General features: G+C 40.2%; 1 protein-coding gene across 11 annotated transcripts in view; it reads left to right on the top strand.

The window, feature by feature from the left end:
• The window catches only part of hfp (Poly(U)-binding-splicing factor hfp), a 119160-nt gene that overhangs the window by 32425 nt on the left and 68252 nt on the right, over positions 1-18483 (top strand). For 7 of the 11 annotated variants that reach the window (XM_076186951.1, XM_076186958.1, XM_076186957.1 and 4 more), the window contains one exon: positions 1480-1545. The exons of the other annotated variants lie outside the window; for them this stretch is intronic. In XM_076186951.1, the coding sequence (XP_076043066.1) occupies positions 1480-1545 (66 nt within the window). The remainder of the gene's footprint in view (positions 1-1479; positions 1546-18483) is intronic. 11 annotated transcript variants of the gene reach the window in all.

The raw sequence follows: 18483 nt of genomic DNA, 5'->3' as shown, positions 1-18483 counted from the left end.
GATGTATTTCTGTTGAAGGCTAATAGATATAATACAAGAAAGAGATGGATGGGCTGATTGTGCATTTCTAGACCTGAAAAAAGCTTTTGATAAGGTGCCACACAAGAAATTGCTAAATAAATGAGAAACTGCAGGAGGAATACAAGGCAAACTGCTGAAGTGGATGGAAGACTTCTTGCATGAAAGAAAAATGAGAGTGGTGATAAGAGACAAACATTCTAATTGGGATGAAGTGATTAGTGGAGTCCCACAAGGAACAGTTCTGGCTCCAATGATGTTTGATATAAATTATATGGATAAAGAAATTGAAAGTTATATGAGCTTCTTTGCAGATGATGCAAAACGGTTTAAAGAAGTGAACACTGAAGAAGATTATGAGTTGCTGGCAAGTGATCTCAATAAAGTATGGGAATGGAGTAGGAAGTGGGAGATAGAAATCAATATTAAGTGTAGTATAATGGAATTTGGAAGAATCAAAAAGAGTAAGTAATAGCAATTTTGCCTCGAGTTTCATTGAGTGGAAAACCTGCAGCCTCACAGATACTGGTAGTGGTCCTTTGGGTCTCCCACAGAAACTTTAGACTGTTGTATTGGTGTGAGACTGTTTCTTTGGATGAGGGAAGCAGTCATGCATTTGATCTGTAAAAAATGCAGACTCGGAGATCTTGGGCCCAGTCTGGAGACTTGAGTATCAGCTCCAAAGGTTGCACCTCATAATGGAGGTGTGGGGATGGACTGGCTTTGAAAATGGGCAACTCCACCATCTATCTTACAGGACCAGCACAAGTAGGTACCCATCATTGGTCCCAAGAGTGCAAAAGATAGGGGTGAATGGGGGGGGGGGGGGGAGCTTGTAAATCAATAAAGGGGTGATGCAGTCCAAAGGAATGTTTGTCTTCTTATCTGCCCTGAGTGAATGTGGAGGGAGGGAGGGTTCTCATACAATCAAGTGGTAGCATTAAACCAGTTCTAGTTGTAGGGCCCTGCTGTGGAAGAGATCTCACTTCATTGCCTTTCACCCAAGGTGCTGGTAGGATGGAATGTTAAATGGTGGTACACTTGTGTACATATGTGGGTGTGTGTTTTGATGTTCCCCTCCCCTTCTTTTAATGGGGAAAAGCGAGGGGTATGTATGCATGGAAGTGTTTGGTATATGGTTTATTAAAACCATGATTCATCTTTGGTTAGAATGGGGCTTTGTTTGTCACATAGAAAATGATGTGCCTTGTTCATCATTTTGGTATCCCTGAAGATGATGTGGGTGTCTGATGTGCTATACTGGTAATACATAACCAAGAGGTCCTGTTAACTAGCAGAGGTTTTGTATTAGCAGTAGCTTTTCTTTTTTCTTATATTTTAAGTATTTTCTTCCTCTTTTTTGAACACCCATCCTTGTACATTTTTGTTGTGACAAGCCATCTTAGGTTGTGCATGTTGCTGTGTGATGCTCATGTCTAATCTGTACTTTTGGCCTGGCAGGAGCCGTGCTGCGGGCTAGATCACCATGTCGGGAAGTAGACCAGTCAACAGAGTCTCTCGTCCTTGGTAAGTTTGTGCTTAGATTTTAGCTTCCATTACTCTCTCTCTCTTCCTCCTTCCTTCCCTCTACCTCCCTCTCAGTATCTATCATGCTCTCTTCGTCTCTCTCTCCCTCTCTCCCCCTACACCTCTCCTCCTTTCCTCCCTCTATTTCCCCAGATTTACCTCTCTTTACCACTTTCCCCAATCTCTCCATCTACTTCCCTCTCACACTCACCCCCTCTCTCCCCCTCACCCTCTCTCTCCCCATCTCCCTCCCTTTCTCCCTCACACTTTCCCTCTCATGCTCTTGCACTCGCTCTCGCTCTCATTCTTCCTCTCCCCCTCTCCCTCTTTTTCTCCCCCTTTTTTTCCCCGTTTTTCTCTTATTCTCTCACCCTTTCTCACCCTCTTTTTCACCCTCTATCCCTCACTCTCCCATTCTCTCACCTCTCTCTATTCCCCTCTCCCCCTCCCTCCCTATTTTCTCTTTTTCTATCTCTTACTCCCTCAACCTCTCTCTCTCTCTGTCTCACACTCTTGCCCTCCCTCTCTCCCCCTCTATCTCTCTCTCTCTTCCCTCTCTCCCCCTCCCTCTCTCTCTCCCCCTCCCTCTCTCTCTCTCTCTCTCTCTCTCTCTCTCTCTCTCTCTCTCTCTCCCTCCCCCTCTCTCTCCCCCTCTCTCTCCCCCTCTCTCTCTCCCTCTCTCTCTCTCCCCCTCTCTCTCTCTCTCTCTCCCCCTCCCCCTCTCTCTCTCTCTCTCTCTCTCTCTCTCTCTCTCTCTCTCTCTCTCTCTCATGCCCTGTCTCCCTCCCTCTTTTACCCCTTTCCCTTTCTTTCACCCTCTCTCACCCAATCTCACCCTCTATCTCTCACTCTTCCACTCTCATTCTCTCCCCCTTCTCTCTCTTGCTTCCCCTCTCTCCCTCCCTCCCCCTCTCTGTGTGTCTCACATTCACTTCCTCTCCCTCTGTCTCTCTCTCCCCCTCCCTCCCTCCCCCTCTCTCTCACTCTCCCTCCCTCTCCCTCCCCCTTCCTCTCTCTCTCTCTCTCTCTCTCTCTCTCTCTCTCTCTCTCTGTCTCCCTCTCTCCCCCTCTTGTCTTATGATAGAGTGTAACAAACTGTAACTAAATTTTCACAGCATTTCAGGTGATTGTGGTTATCAACCTTGTGATTGGACCTTTGTCCTGTATAAAGCATTTTGGCAGGCTTTTTTCTAATAAACCTTTAGTACACTGGAAGTGTTTGGAAGATATGGTTAAATGGCAACTCTTTGACCAAGTAGAATCATATGTGTTGGACAGGGCAAGGAGAAGGCAGGAGAATGGTTATGAGTGGAAGCCTGATGGTGCTTGAAGGTGTTTCTCTTTGTCTACTCTATTTCTTTATTAGGAATGAGGAGGAAGGGTGACCATGTAAATGGAGCAGTGGGGGTTAACTGGCTTTGGTTGTTGGGTCCTGCTATGGATGTGGTGCGACTTGCTGCATTGCTTCTGACCCAGTCAGTGGGCATCAGGTTGGGGTATGGCACTTTGTCCATAGGGAACCAAGAGATATTTCAAAAGGGAAATGAGTAGGTGCAGGATGGGTGGAGGGTGTGTGCATGTCTTGGCTGGCTCCCTCCTTTGTGAGGGGAAGGAAGCCTTTTGGATAGATAGAACAATTATATGCTAAAATAAAGGTGTAATCAATCATCATATTTTTATCTATGTACTGAAAGGGAGGTAGCCAGTCAAGGCATGCACCCACCCCTTCCCATCCCACACCCAACCAATACTCATTTTTTCCCTTGAATCTTAGCTCATTGTGGATCCCCATCCTACCGTCCTGATTAGAAGCAATGCAGTAAGACACTTCATATCCACAGCAGGGTCCAATAGCCTAAGCTGGTGTACCCACATTCAGACTCTTACTCTTTTCCTCCCATAAATTCCAAGCCTTGTTTCCATACATGGCCATTAGTACAAAGACCATACAACCTTCTCTTTGCATGCATCCTCAAATATTTTTCTCATAATACTTTCATCCTGCAAACTGCACAAAGCAATAATAATAACAGGATGCAGTTAAAAAAAATCCTTTGAACAACACATGGAAATGAGGCATATAGTTCTGTGCAAATCCTCAGTTCCACACATCCTATCCATTATGTAACACAAGCTTTACCAACCAACTACATACTACTCAGACATCTACAACAGCCTATCACCATACAACACATGAATTAAAAAATACATAACTCAGATCACAAAACATTGTCCATCAAACACCTGATTCCACCAAACTCCCCAGGTGTCAGCCCTAAAGAGAGACCCACACAACAAGCAAGAAACACATTAGCACATCTGTATTCAAGCCACTATCTAGTATTAAGATAACAACACAAAATAGGCCTAGCCACAGATGCAAACAGCCCAAGGTGCAATTATCTTGCAAAAGATACCAAATGCCTCATTTTGTATTGCCCTTCTCTCTCTAGCCTTACCCAGACAACTACACAATATCTTCTATGAATGACTTATTGGCTGTTCCAGTGGCTGTTGTGGATTACCTGGGAGGTTTGCATCTCCTACAAGAGAGACCTGGGCCAGTGAATTGATTGAGAGATCAAAATGACCACACAGAAAGCCAGCAATAAACATTTTCACAAAGACTGCTGAAAAATAATATAACCCTGACTGTACACCAGGGAAAGCCACACTCATAAAGAAAAAAACAGCTAGCAAGCAGACAACATTTTGCAGAAGAAGAGATCCATTTCAAAAACTAATAAAGAAATCACAAAAAAGGGAAATAACACAAAAACAATCTTGCCCTTTCCTTTTCTATACAGAGAATCCTCTTACATCAAATACCCATCACCCTATTCCTCCATCTCATTCTCGGTCATATTCCCTTCATCTACTTTTTTCACACATTTTGCAGGTCTTTCTTCTCTCATTCTTTCCATGTGACCAAACTGACCCAGCATTCTTGGATCAAACCTCTTGGCCAGCTCACTTTCCATTATCCATCTTTGTAACCCAGCACTACACTCCTGTCTATATACTGAGAGCCTCTTTCCCCCATATAAAGGAGATACCCAGCCAAGGCATGCACCCACCCCCACCCACTCTAGTCCCATCCATCACCCATTTGTTTCCCTCTCCTCTTAGCTCATTGTGGATGAAGGGTCATGCCAGTCTCCTGTCCACATTGCCACATTATGAGGGTAATGCAACAAGACACAACACATCCACAGCAGGGCCAGCTGCTTCATTTACATAGTGACCCTCCCTTGTTGACTCCTCATGCAAAAAATAGAGATGAGGAAAAATACCTTTGGGCTGCTTCAAATTAATGTCCTTATATAATAATTTTTCACTCACACCTATCCCCAGCCTTCTTTCTTCCCTGTTCAATAGACATTCCCCTGTTTGCTCAGAGCCCTGTTTACCACATTCAGCCATCTCACTTTCAGTCTTCCCCCCTTAGGTTCACTCCCTTCTGATTTCCACACTCTTTTTGCTAAGCTTTCCTCACTTATTCTTTCCATGTACCCAAGCCTTACCAATAATCTTTCATCAATTCTATTTCCTAGTTCCCACTCTACCCCACTTTCCTCACACATCCTTATTTCTCACTCTATCCAGCCACCATATTTCTGGGACACTTCGTCTCAATCACATGGCTGGGACAGAATTCCAAACTGGATACTAAAAGAATTTATAGATGAACTAATGGACAAAATATACAAGATATTAGGTTGCTCACTTAAAGAAGGAAAGGTACCGCAAAACTGGAAAAATGCCAATATCGTGCCAACATATAAAGGGGGAGACAAGGACGACCCAACAACCTATAAACCAGTCTCCCTTACAAGTGCAATAGCAAAAATCTGTGAAAAGGCCATCAAAGGTAGATGGACTAAACATCTGGAAGAGAATATACTAAATCCAAAACAATTCAGTTTTAGACAGAGATCATGTGCCACAAATGTGATTTGTTTCTAATCAAGGTTGTTATAATGCAAGAAAGGGACAGATGAGCAGACTGTGCTTTCCTGGACTTACAAAAGGCATTTGATTAAGTACCACACAAAAAACTATTTAGAAAACTTGAAACAACAGGTGTACAAGGAAAATTACTGAAATAGATGGAAGATTTCTTGCATGGCAGATAAATGAGAGTGGTGCTCAGAGATATAAACTCGACTGGGGGGAAAAATTATAAGTGGAGTCCCACAGAGTTCAGTATTGACACCGATAATGTTTGATATATATATATATATATATAATATATATATATATATATATATATATAAATGACATGGATGAAGGTGTAGAATCATATATGGACTACTTTGCAGATGAAGCAAAGAAAGTACCGTATTTTTCGGACTATAGCCCGCACCCCCTTACACCTTAGTGAAAATCCACACAAGACCCGCACCGCTGTATGACCCGCAGTCATATGGCGTGCGCGGCGTGCGTGGCCACCCATGCATGGGTGGCCACAGGCACAGCTCACGGCGGTTGTTGTTACAGCCGGCCGTTGAAGTGGTGATCAAAGTAATTTAAAAGTTGAGGCTTTTTCTAAATTTTCTGTTTCATCAATGCTTATGTGATTTATAAAATAAAAAAAGATATATATGTTTTCCAATATTAGCAGGTTTCTTGGTGATATCTTGCTTTTCAGGATTCATCACAATTTGGTTTCTGAAGCTGCCACTAGATGTAGTGGTAGCTTCGATGAAAGAGGGGTGATCTCGAAAGTGTGCAACTGATCTTACGATGCCTTTGGGATGGGTCGAAGACGCGGCATTGCGATTCATGATCATGATACTAGTATTCCTCCAGTCCTATTTATTTCTGATTGTGATGAAGATGAAGAATAACCAACAAATTACATTTCAATATACTCTAATGCACTTATATATATTACAAAGAACCTTAATAAATTTGTGTAAATAATGCCATAAAACCCTGTTTGATTGTTTACCGGTAATTAATCAATTGGTTTATAAATGCCATACAAACACTGGTAATTAATTTTTAAACCAAACAATTTCCAATGGTTAGTTTTCAATAGAATAGAACAATAATAGAGCACATTACTGAACTGTTATGAACAGTCAATGGAGCACATCGTTATTAGAAAAGAAAAAAAAAAGTGATCACAGACGACAGTCAATGTTTATGAAGGCGTATCATCGCTCACGAAGCCATCGAATTCCTCATCCTCTGTATCGTCATGGAAGAGGTTGTGATATAAATCGGCCAATTCTGATGCAGTAACCTCATCCGTTTCCATTTCGATTTCGGATTCGTCCGATTCCTTTTCCGAGTCGTAGCATGCATCGAACATTGCAGGATGGCACATTTCTGATTTACGGAAACCGTTCTGAATAGTCGATTCTTTAATTTTCTTCCATGCTTGAACGACCCACATGTAATGCACAAATTTAGCATTAAGGAATCAGGTACAGTTTGTAATTTGTAATTGTGAAAATGGCCGCCCGCTTGTTTTTGTTTGATCGCGACACACGATGTTGGTGTTGGTACCGGTCACTTGTATTGTGTTCATGCTGTTTAGTTAAGCCTGTTTTATTTGTGATAATGCCTTTATTAATAACAAGAGCATGTAAAGCGGGTAAGACAAATCCTACCTTCTCTTTGTCGTTTGTCTCGATCGTACGCGCTGTATTATGACTTTAATTAATCAACTTTCATACGACGAATCCGGTCGGTCCACCCGCAAATCCCCGATCCGAGAGGGCACCCAGCTAAACTAATCGTTCATTTTTTTTTTTTTTTTTTTTTTTTTTGACTGCATAAGAGGGCAATTTCTAACCAGAATCCACAGATGACCCGCACCTTAATATCACCCGCACCCCCGAAATTTGGCCCCTTTCTGAGGCAAAAAGCCGCGGGTCATACACCGAAAAATACGGTACTTAAAAAGACTGTGAATTGCTACAGAGACACCTTGACAAAGTTTTAGAATAGAACCAAAAGTGGGAAGTAAACTTTAACATTAAGAAATGTTGTATAATGAAATTTTGAAAAAGTTAAAAAAAAAAAAAAAAAAAAAAAAAATATCAGGACAATATAAAATTGGTACAAAGGAAGTAAAGAAAGTTCCGAAAAGGACCTAGGAGTAATTATCACCAAAGACATGTCCCCAGACAAGCATATAAACAAAATAGTTGGAGGAACCTACAATTTACTAAGATCAAGAAAGGTGGCTTTTAATTACTTGGATGAAGTAATGGTAAAAAAAATACTAAGTCACCAAAGAGTAACGACAAAGATGGCCCCAATGCTTTCAAAATTGACATACAAACATTGTCTAAACTGGAACAACCAGCTTGGAACAAAGAAGAGAAAGAAGCAATCTATTGGCCATTTGCAGAATCATGAAAGGCATGGAAGTCCTTGACAGAGAAGACTTGTTAAAGTAGGATAAAAGAAAAACAAGGGGACTTGAAAAGAAATTCAAAAAGGATAGTTATAGAAGAGATCTGAAAAAAAAAAAATCCACACAGAGTGGTGGATGTCTGGAAAAAATTGGACAAAACAATAGTGTGTGCAAACACCATATAGGAATTTAAGAACAAACTAAATGTTGTGAGATACAAAGACAGGCCACTACAAACATAGCTCCCTGTCCTGTATAATACAACTAGGTATATACATTTGAATTAGTAGGAGAACCATACTTCTGCCTCCTTCTGATTCCAATTCTTTGCTTCATACAGTAACATGGGCAAAATCACTTATGTGTGGTCTTTACTTTGTTTTCATACCCAGACCTATTTATCACAATAGTTTTCCTTCCCAAAGACACATCTTACATTGCCCTACCCTAGTTATACCCAGACAACAACAATATTTCTTCCTTGTATGACTTATGGGCCAATCTGATGAGTGTTGCTGTAGTTGTCCTGAAAGAGAGATCTGGGAGAACAAATTGATTCATTGATCTTCTCCCCCTCCCCCTTTTCCATGATCTCCCTCTTCCTTCTCTTCCCTTTCCCCAGTTATCCCATCCCTAGTTTCCCTTTCCCTTTCACTTTCTTCCTCTTTTTCTCTCCTCTCATTCATTTACCCCATTTTCCTTTAATCCCTCATCCCTTTGCTCTTGTTCCATTTCTCTGCTTCAGTTTTCCTCGCATGGATCCCATTCTCCCTCACTTGTCATTCTCTGTATGTTTTGCCTTTACCCCACTTTGTTCCTCCTTTCCCATGTCCTTCCTTTACCCCTATTCCCTTTTCCTGTTTCCTCTCTTTATCTCCAGTCCCTCCTCTTTCTTCCCCTCTCCTCCCTTTATCCTCATTCTCTCCTCTTCCTGTCTCCCCTTTACTCCCCTTATCTCTTCTCCTCCATCTCCTCCCCTCTCTCCTCCATTTCTTCCTCTCCCCCTTCTCATTTATCTGTTCTCTTTTCCCATTCACCCCCTCATTCTTTCCATTAACACTTGCCTCTCTTTTGACTCCCCACTGTCTTCTCCCATTCACAACCTCTCTCTTCCTGTTCACCTCTTCTTCTATTATTGCCTTCTCTCCTGTTCATCCTTTCTCTCCCCTTCATACCCACTCTCCTTCCATTTACCCCTTCTCTCCACCTATTCACTTCACTCTCTTCCTGTACATCCACTCAATACCCACTCTCCTTCCATTCACCCTTTCCACTTCACTCTCTTCCTGTTCACCCACTCTGTATCCATTCTACTTCCATTCACCCCTTCTCTCCACCCATTCACTTCCCTCTCTTCCTGTTCACCCATTTTTCTCTTGCACACACTGTCTTTGCCAGTTAATCTCCTACCCCCCCTTCCCTCCTATTCACCTTCTTTCCTCCAGCAAATCTCCCTCACTTTTCATTCATTCCATCTTCCCTACCTTTCACCCTGTTGTCTTCACTTTCCCAGTCTTTACTTTATTGAATTTTCCCCTTTTCCCAGTCTTTCATTTTCTCCCATTTTTCCTTTTCCCTAGTCTTCCCCTTAACCCCATCTCCCCCTCTCCTCCATTTTTCTATTCCCCTCTAGTCTTCCCTATTTCAGTCTCATCCCTCTCCCCAATTTACTTTCTTTCAGTCTGATTCCCATGCATCCTATCCCCCCTTATATCCTCTCACTCCCATAATAGTTTTTCCTCTCTTTTTCCCCTTTCCCCATCCTGTCCTTTTCTTCACACAACTTTCACCTTCATCCTTTTCTCTTCTAATCTTGTTCTCCCTCACTTTGCCCTACACATCCTTTTCCTCTTCTCACACCTTTCCCTTTTTCACCCTATTCCCTTTTGTAATTTTCAAAGTTCCAAGTAAAGATTTTTTGTGTGTGTGTGTGTTATTTACCTAGTTGTATTTTACGGGACGAGAGCTATGCTCATAGTGACCCGTTTTCGTATCTCTCCGCATCCAGTTTATTCTTAAAGTATTTTATAGTTTTGGCTCTCACTGTTTCTCCATTTAGTTTGTTCCAGACATCAATCATTCTATGTGGGAAGCTATTCTTTTTCAAATCTCTTCTCCGTCCTTTAGGTTCTTTTTGTGTCCTCTTGTTTCTTTTCTGTCCCATTTTAATATGTCATCTCTATCAAGAATTTCCATCCCTTTCCTAATTCTGTAAATGGTCAACAAATCACCTCTTTCTCTTCTCTGTTCCAGTGTTGATAGATGTAATTTCTTCAATCTTTCTTCGTATGTCAAATTTGATCGTGTAGGTGCCATTTTTGTCACTGCTTTTTGAATTCTTAAAAAAGCAGCGACAAAAATGGCACCTACACTGTCAAAATTGACATATGAACGAAGATTGGAGAAATTACATCTATCAACACTGGAACAGTGTCTGTGTTTGTTTGTTTACCTAGTTGTATTATACGGGAAGGGGAGCTATGCTCGTGGTGACCCAGTTTTGTATCTCGCAAGATCAAGTTTGTTCTTAAATTCTTCTATTGTGTTTGCACACACTATTTTTTCATCCAATTTGTTCCATATATCTATAACTGTGTGGGAAGCTGTTCTTTTTCAGGTCTCATCTGTAGTTATCCTTTTTGAGTTTCATTGCATGTCCTCTTGTTTTTCCTCTGTCCCACTTTAATAAGTCCTCTCTATCAAGGCGTTCTTTGTTCATATGTTAGGTTTGAAAGTGTTTGGGTCATCTTTGTCATTGCTCTTTGTATTCTTTCTAATTTTCTTATATTCTTTTTTGTACTGGGTGACCATATCAGTGCTGCATATTCCAGTTTTGGCCTTATCAGTGTTTGTAATATTTTCTTAATCATTTCCTTGTCCAGGTATTTAAAGGCCACCTTTATTGATCTCAACAAATTGTATGTTTCTCTGACTATTTTATTTATATGTTTATCTGGCAACATGTCTTTGGTGATAATTACTCCTAGGTCCTGTTCAGAATTTACTTTCTTTACTTCTTTTCTGTCGATTTTATACTGTCCTGATATTCTATTCTTGCTTTTCCCAAATTCAGTTATACTGTGTGTGTTTGTGTTTGTTTGTTTACCTAGTTGTATCCTACAGGAAGGGGAGGTAAGCTCATGGTGTCCAGTCTTTGTATCTCTCCATATCCAGTTTGCTTTGCACACACTGTTTTTTCATCTAATTTGTTCCATACACCCACCACTGTGGGGAAAGCTGTTCTTTTTCAGGTCTCTTCTATAATTGTCCTTTTTAAGTCTCACTCCATGTTTCACCATGGTCTTGGATCATGTGTTAGACAGCTGTTTCCTTCCTGGAAGAGAGCTCAGAGCTCATATATGACCGTGTATGTGTGTTATGTGTTTACCTAGTTATACCTAGTTGTATTTTATGGGACAAAAGCTATGCTCGTAGTGACCCGTTTTTGTATCTCTCCGCATCCAGTTTATTCTTAACCCCTTCCATACGGTGCCGCACACGTAGGCGTCATGGTCTTAGATCTCGGTGGCAGCAGCCAATGCCAGCCGTACGACGTGTCGTAATAATACTCGCATCATAAAATATAGTCACCGCTTATATCGATCGTTCTCTCTTCACCCGTGAATTTTGATAACCATAGAAAATGCGATTACAAAAGAATTAGAAAGAATGTCATTATGGAGGGGCGACTACAATAAATATAATCAAGACGCCGATATGGCAGCCTCGCGAATACACTCGCTCCCCATGACGCCTATGTGTGCGGCACCGTATGGAAGGGGTTAAAATCTTGTATAGTTTTGGCACTCACTGTTTTTCTGTTTAGTTTGTTCCATACATCAACAATCACTCTATGTGGGAAGCTATTCTTTTTTAAATCTCTTCTGTAACTGTCCTTCTTTAGCTTCTTTTCATGTCCTCTTGTTTCTCTTCTGTCCCATTTGAACAAGTCGTTTCTATCAAGAATTTCCATCCCTTTCCTAATTCTGTAAATGGTCAACAAATCACCTCTTTCTCTTCTCTGTTCCAGTGTTGATTGATGTAATTTCTCCAATCTTTGTTCGTATGTCAAATTTGATAGTGTAGGTGCCATTTTTGTTGCTGCTCTTTGTTTTTGTTTTTTTCCTAGGTGCACACAGTGTTGCAGCATACTATAGTTTAGGTCTTATTAATGCAACCACTATTTTCGTTACCATTTCTTCATCCATGTAGTCGAAGGCCACTTTCATTGATCTTAATAAGTTAAAAGTCTCTCCAACTAATTTATTGACATGTTTATCAGGTGTCAATTCACTTGAGATAATCACTCCCAGGTCCCTTTCTGAATTGACTTTTTGACTTCCTTGTTACCAATTTTATATTGACCCTATATTCTATTTTTGCTTTTTCCAAATTCCATTATACTACATTTCTTAATGTTAAAGTTCATTTCACACCTCTGACTCCATTCCCATATTTTGTCCTGGTCTTCTTGTAGCATTCTGCAATCTTCTTCTGTGCTTACTCTCTTGAGTAATTTGGTATCATCAGCAAAGAAGTTTTAACACTTCACTCCCTCATCCATATCATTTGTATATGTGACAAACATTAGAGGAGCCAATACAGAGCCTTGCGGAACACCACTTATCACATCTCCCCAGTTCGAATTTTTGTCTCTAAGTACCACTCATTTTTTCTCCCACTTAAGAAATCCTTCATCCACTCCAGTAGCTTACCTTGTATTCCTCCTGTTATTTCAATCTTTCTTATCAACTTTTTATGTGGTACTTTATCAAAAGCCTTCTGCAAGTTCAAGAAGGCACAATCTGCCCAGCCATCTTTTTCTTGTATTATCTCAATTAATCTCAAGTAAAAGCATATTAAGTATGTGGTACACAATCTTCCACTTCTAAAGCCAAATTGGTTAGGGTTTGATATTTTATTTTCTTCCAAGTGTTTGGTCCATTTGTTTCAGATAACTTTCTTGCATATTTTTGCTACTGTGCTTGTAAGGGATACTGGTCTGAAGTTTGTAGGTCTTCTTTGTTTCCTCCTTTATATATTAATACTATGTTTGCATCTTTCCAATCTTCCAGTACCTTTCCTTCTTTGAGTGAAAAGTCTATGATCTTGTATAATTTGTCCGTCAGTTCATCTATACACTCTATCAGCATCCAATTTGCAATTCCATCCAGTCCATGCAATTTTCTAACATCTAGGTTTTTTATTTGGTATCTTATTTCTTTCTGTTACCTTTATTTCTTTCATTTTAGGGGGTCTTTATTGTTGTCCATCTTCTATTGTGTATGCACACACTATTTTTTCAATTGATTTATTCCATATATGTATCACTGTGTGGGAAGCTGTTCTTTTTCAGGTCTCTTCTGTAGTCATCCTTTTTGAGTTTCATTGCATGTCCTCTTGTTTTTCCTCTGTCCCACTTTAATAAGTCCTCTCTATCAAGGCATTCTTTTCCTTTCATAATTCTTTGTTCCAGGGTCAGCAATTCCAGTCTGGCCAGCCTTTGTTCATATGTCAGGTTTGAAAGTGTTGGGGCCATCTTTGTTGTTGCTCTTTGTATTCTTTCTAATTTTCTTATATTCTTTTGTGTGTGTGGGAAGAGAGCTATGCTTGTAATGATCCATCTTTGTGTCTTTCAGCATCTAGTTTGTTCTTAAATTCTTGAATAGTTTTTGCACACACTGTTGTCTCAATCAATTTGTTCCAGGCATATACCACACTGTGTGGGGAACTTCTTTTTCAGATCTATACTATAACTATCCTTTTTGAGTTTCTTTTCATGTCATTTTGTTTTTCTTGCTTGTGTGTGTGTGTATTTACCTAGTTGTATTTTACGGGAAGAGAGCTATGCTAGTAGTGACCCGTTTTCGTATCTCTTCACATCCAGTTTATTCTCAAAATTGTGTATAGTTCTGGCATTTACTGTTTCTCCATTTAGTTTGTTACAGGTCTCTTCTGTAGCTGTCTTTCTTTAGTTTCTTTTTGTGTCCTCTTGTTTCTCTTTTGTCCCACATTAATAGGTCGTCTCTGTTGAAAATATCCAACCCTTTCATAATTCTGTAAATGATCAACAAATCACCTCTTCATCTTCTCTGTTCCAGTGTTGACAGATGTAATATCTCCAATCTTTGTTCATATGTCAAATTTGATAGTGTAGGTGCAATTTTTGTCACTGCCCTTGGGATTTGTTTCTAATTTTCTTGTGTTCTTTGTGCTAGGTGCCCACAGTGTTGCAGCATATTCTAGTTTAGGTCTTATCAGTGTAACAACTATTTTTTTACCATCTCCTCATCCATGTAGTCAAAGGCCACTTTCATTGATCTTAACAAGTTATAAGTCTCTCCAAATAGTTTATTGACATGTTTATTAGGTGTCAAGTCACTTGAGATGATTACTCCCAGGTCCCTTTCTGAATCGACTTTTTTGACTTCTTTGTTTCCAATTTAATATTGACTTGATACTCTGTTTTTTGCTTTTTCCAAATTCCATTATGCTACATTTTTTAATGTTGAAGCTCATCTCACACCTCTGACTCCATTCCCATATTTTGTTTAGGTCTTCTTGCAGCGATCTGCAATCTCCTTTGTTCTTACTTTCTTTGGTAATTTGGCATCATCAGCAAAGAAGTTCATGTAACAATTTACTCCCTCATCCATATCATTTATATGTATGGCAAACATTAAGGGGGCCGTCATGCTCGAAAACGAACTTCGTCAATTATAATCGGAATTTCGCGAATTTTTAATATGTTATATATACATACACTGAAATGTTCACCACCAATTTTCATATCATTTGGTTAAAAAACAATGAAGTTATTAATAAAAAACAGTTTTTTGACCAGTTACAAACTTTCTATCTCCTCATTTATCCATTGACTAAGCATGCTGAAAAAATACCACAAATGCTCTACAGCAATATCTAAAAAATTATTGTACAATTTTTGGAAATTCCTCTTAGTTTAGGAGAAAGATTTTTTAATACAATATTTCGACTTCTATCACAAAAAATGAAAAACCCCAAAATAAAAAGTTTGCAAATTTATTCAGCTTTCAAATGATCCAAACCCCATTAAAATCGGCCAAGTAGTTACGGAGGAGATAGAAAAAATGTAGAGAAAAGGGTAGTTTTGAGATATTGAGCTTTGAAGTTCAAAATACATTTCCCTGCATTTTTTATATATTTCATTTAGATTTTTTTTTTCTTTCTTTCTTTCTCTCTGCGACAATCTTCATGCATTCTATGTCATTCACATGTTATTATCAAGTGTAGCTGGTACCTGGTCCCCCCTTTTACGAGGTATTAGCAGCTCAGAAGGCGAGGGTTTCAGGAGGCACCACCTCCCTAATTGTTGCCAGGTTCACTTACTAGAAAGCTCCCGGCTGGAAATCGGAGCTGAATGATAGTTTTCTCTTCCTCTTTCTGGTCTTTGGTGTCCCTTTCCGTTCTGTGTCTTTGTCTTGTTCCTCAAGTGCTTTTGTAATGATGGGATTGACTCCAACCAAGTGAGAAAGAAGATTATGTGTTCTTCCAAAGTTATGATCAATGACAGTCGCTCTTGTGACGAAAAGCACTCGGAGCATTTCATTTGAAGAGGCACGTGATGGTATGTCACACATGCTCGATGTTTGCGGTGATGTCATTTGAGAAAAGAGGATATGGAGAGGTAGAGAAGTGCGATAATGCGCAGTCAGCGTAGCCAAGCCCGGGCGCGTGCAGCAGCACTGCTATGAGTCATCTCCAGTAATAACCGAGGCAGAAGTACACTCTTTCTCAATAATTTGATTCAGTTTCTTAGCTTTCATGAAACGCACGTTTCTTCTTCGAATGTTTAGGCATTCTTGAAATGATTATAGCTTCAAATAAAAGTAAATAAAAGTTCTCCAAGGAGCGACAATTCGCTTTCTCCGCCTACTCACAATAATTCTCTCAGTTTACTCACGAGTGCGAAGTGCTATCCCCACGTGTAGGACAAGTTTCCAGCTAGTCTATATTAGTGAATAACAAAATACATCGCATTTGTGCCATTTTTATTGCGATGAAATAACTTAGTCGAACATATGTGCAGCAAAGGTGTACTGGGAAGTTGGGGGTGGTCAGAAAAATAGCCATAACTCCTTTATTTTTTGGTATTTCGCTGAAATATTTCAGGACTGGCTTGCCAAAGGCCACTAGATGACAGGGATTTTTTTTTTTTTTTTTTTTTTTTTTTTATTATTATTATTATTCAACGCGACAGCCCCCTTAAAGGAGCCAATACAGAGCCTTGTGGGACCCCACTTTTCATATCTTCCCAGTTCGAATTTTTGTCTCTAAGTACCACTCTCATTTTTCTCCCAGTTAAGAAATCCTTCATCCATTCCAGCAGCTTACCTTGTATTCCTCCTATTATTTCAATTTTTCTTATTCATTTTTTATGTGGTACTTTGTCGAAGGCTTTCTGCAAATCCAAGAAGGCACAGTATGCCCAGCCATCTCTTTCTTGTATTATCTCAATTAATCTCGAGTAAAAGCAGGTTAGGTGTGTGGTGCACAGTCTTCCACTTCTAAAGCTAAATTGTTTAGGGTTTACTATTTTATTTTCTTGCAAGTGTTTGGTCCATTTGTTTCTGATGACTTTTTTTTGCATATTTTTGCTACTGTGCTTGTAAGGGATATCGGTCTGAAGATTGTAGGATCTTCCCTATTTCCTCCTTTATATATTGGTACTATGTTTGCATCTTTCCAATCTTGTAGTGAGAAGTCTGTTATCTTGTGTAGTGTATCTGTCAGTTCATCTGTACACTTTCAATATCCAGTTTGCAATTCCATCTGGTCCATGTGATTTCCTGACATCTAGGTTTTTTATTTGGTCTCTTATTTCTTTTTGTGTTACCTTTATTTCTTTCATTATGGGTGATCTTTCTTGTTGTCCATCTTCCATAAATTGTGAGCTCTCAATTGTAAAAACAGACCTGAAATGTCTGATCATAACTTCTGCCATCTCTGTGTCATCTATATAGTCTATCTCCTTCATGCAATTTCACTATTTCATGTTTATCCTTTAGTTTTTCATTTATATATCTGTGAAAGAGTTTAGGTTGATCCTTACATTTGTCTCTAATATCTTTTTCATAGTTTTTTTTCTTTCCTGCATATGTTCACGTATTCATTCCTAAGTTTTATATGTTTGCCTTTTTTTTTTTTTTTTTTTTTTTTTTTTCCAGGCTTTGTTTCTCCTGTCTCTAGCCTCACTATACCTTTATTATACCAACACTTTATAGAAATATCTTTTTGTTTCTTTTTTGGTACAAATTTGTTAATTTCTTCCTTGTACTTTTCTTTGTTCCATCTTTGTTTCCTCTTTAGAGAATTTATCCCATTTTGTGTTTTGGAAATTTTTTCTTAGTTTTACAAAATCAGTTTTGTTGTACATTTACATATACCAAGGCTTTTTCCCCCTTACAAGGGAGGTAGCCAAAAAGGAAAAGGCATAAAATCATCCCCCACCCATTCCATCCCTGAACACACTCCACACCCCTCCACCCTCCCTCTCATCTTGGGACCTCCTGGATGATGGGTCATCCCTGCACCTTGTCCACTGCCCTGGGTCAGAAGCAGTGTCGCAAGACACAGCACATCCACAGCAAGGCCGCTTCATTAAATCGGCGACCCCCCCCCCTCTCCGTCCCCCCGTGCATAAAGGAGAAGACGGGGAGAAATCCCTTCGGGCTGCGTCAAAATTTGCTCTCACATACTACCTCACTCTCCATCCCCCCACCCATTCCACCTCATGCATCACAACATCATCCATATACAACCATTCTCCATTCACCCCTGTCTTCTGTCCTCTCCCGTCCTTCCTCAACAGACATTCCCCACTTCCCCAAAGCCCCCTTCACCCCATCCATCCACCTCATCCTAGGGATCGGTGCCATCTGCGTAGAGCTGATGGCCAGGGGTAGTTGCTGCTGATTGGCCCCCAACTCTTGGGGTTGGGGGGTGGTCCCACGACGTAGACGTTGCAGCTCCTCAAAGTCAAGGACCACCTCGACATGAGAGGCACACAAACACTTGCTGCAGCCACCACAAACACATCACACCCGCTACACTACATAGCAGAACACCCACACACACCAAGAAACATTAAAACTATACCCAAAGACCTTTATTACACACAGATACTCTCTTCTCTTCCTCCACAACCACCAAATACCAGCCTCCGGAAACATATTCATAATCATATCACTCACCGCTCCATTAACACACTGAAAGACAACACACTGCTGCATGCCAGACCCCCTGATATCCACCCTTCTGAATCCTCTCTCCCACGTAAGGACAGAGTCCACTTGGCCAGACTGCGATGCGGTCACCACCCAGCACTTCTAAGCTACCAGAAGAGGCTGGACGACCGTGTTGTGAACAGCTGCCCAGGATGTAACACTTCACCCCATACCATACAACACATAATGGAAGACTGCATTATACACAATCATGCACGCAAACAACACAACATACACTCTATAAAGGATTTGTGGGAAAACCCAGTTTCGGCTGTGGCCTTCCTTGAGGAGACGGGACTG

Source organism: Oratosquilla oratoria, chromosome 6 (assembly GCF_046742065.1).
Source record: "Oratosquilla oratoria isolate Oo_2021 chromosome 6, ASM4674206v1, whole genome shotgun sequence".
NCBI classification, from domain to species: domain Eukaryota; kingdom Metazoa; phylum Arthropoda; class Malacostraca; order Stomatopoda; family Squillidae; genus Oratosquilla; species Oratosquilla oratoria.
Note: the sequence above shows the minus strand (reverse complement) of the source record. Positions and strands in the feature narration are given on the sequence as shown.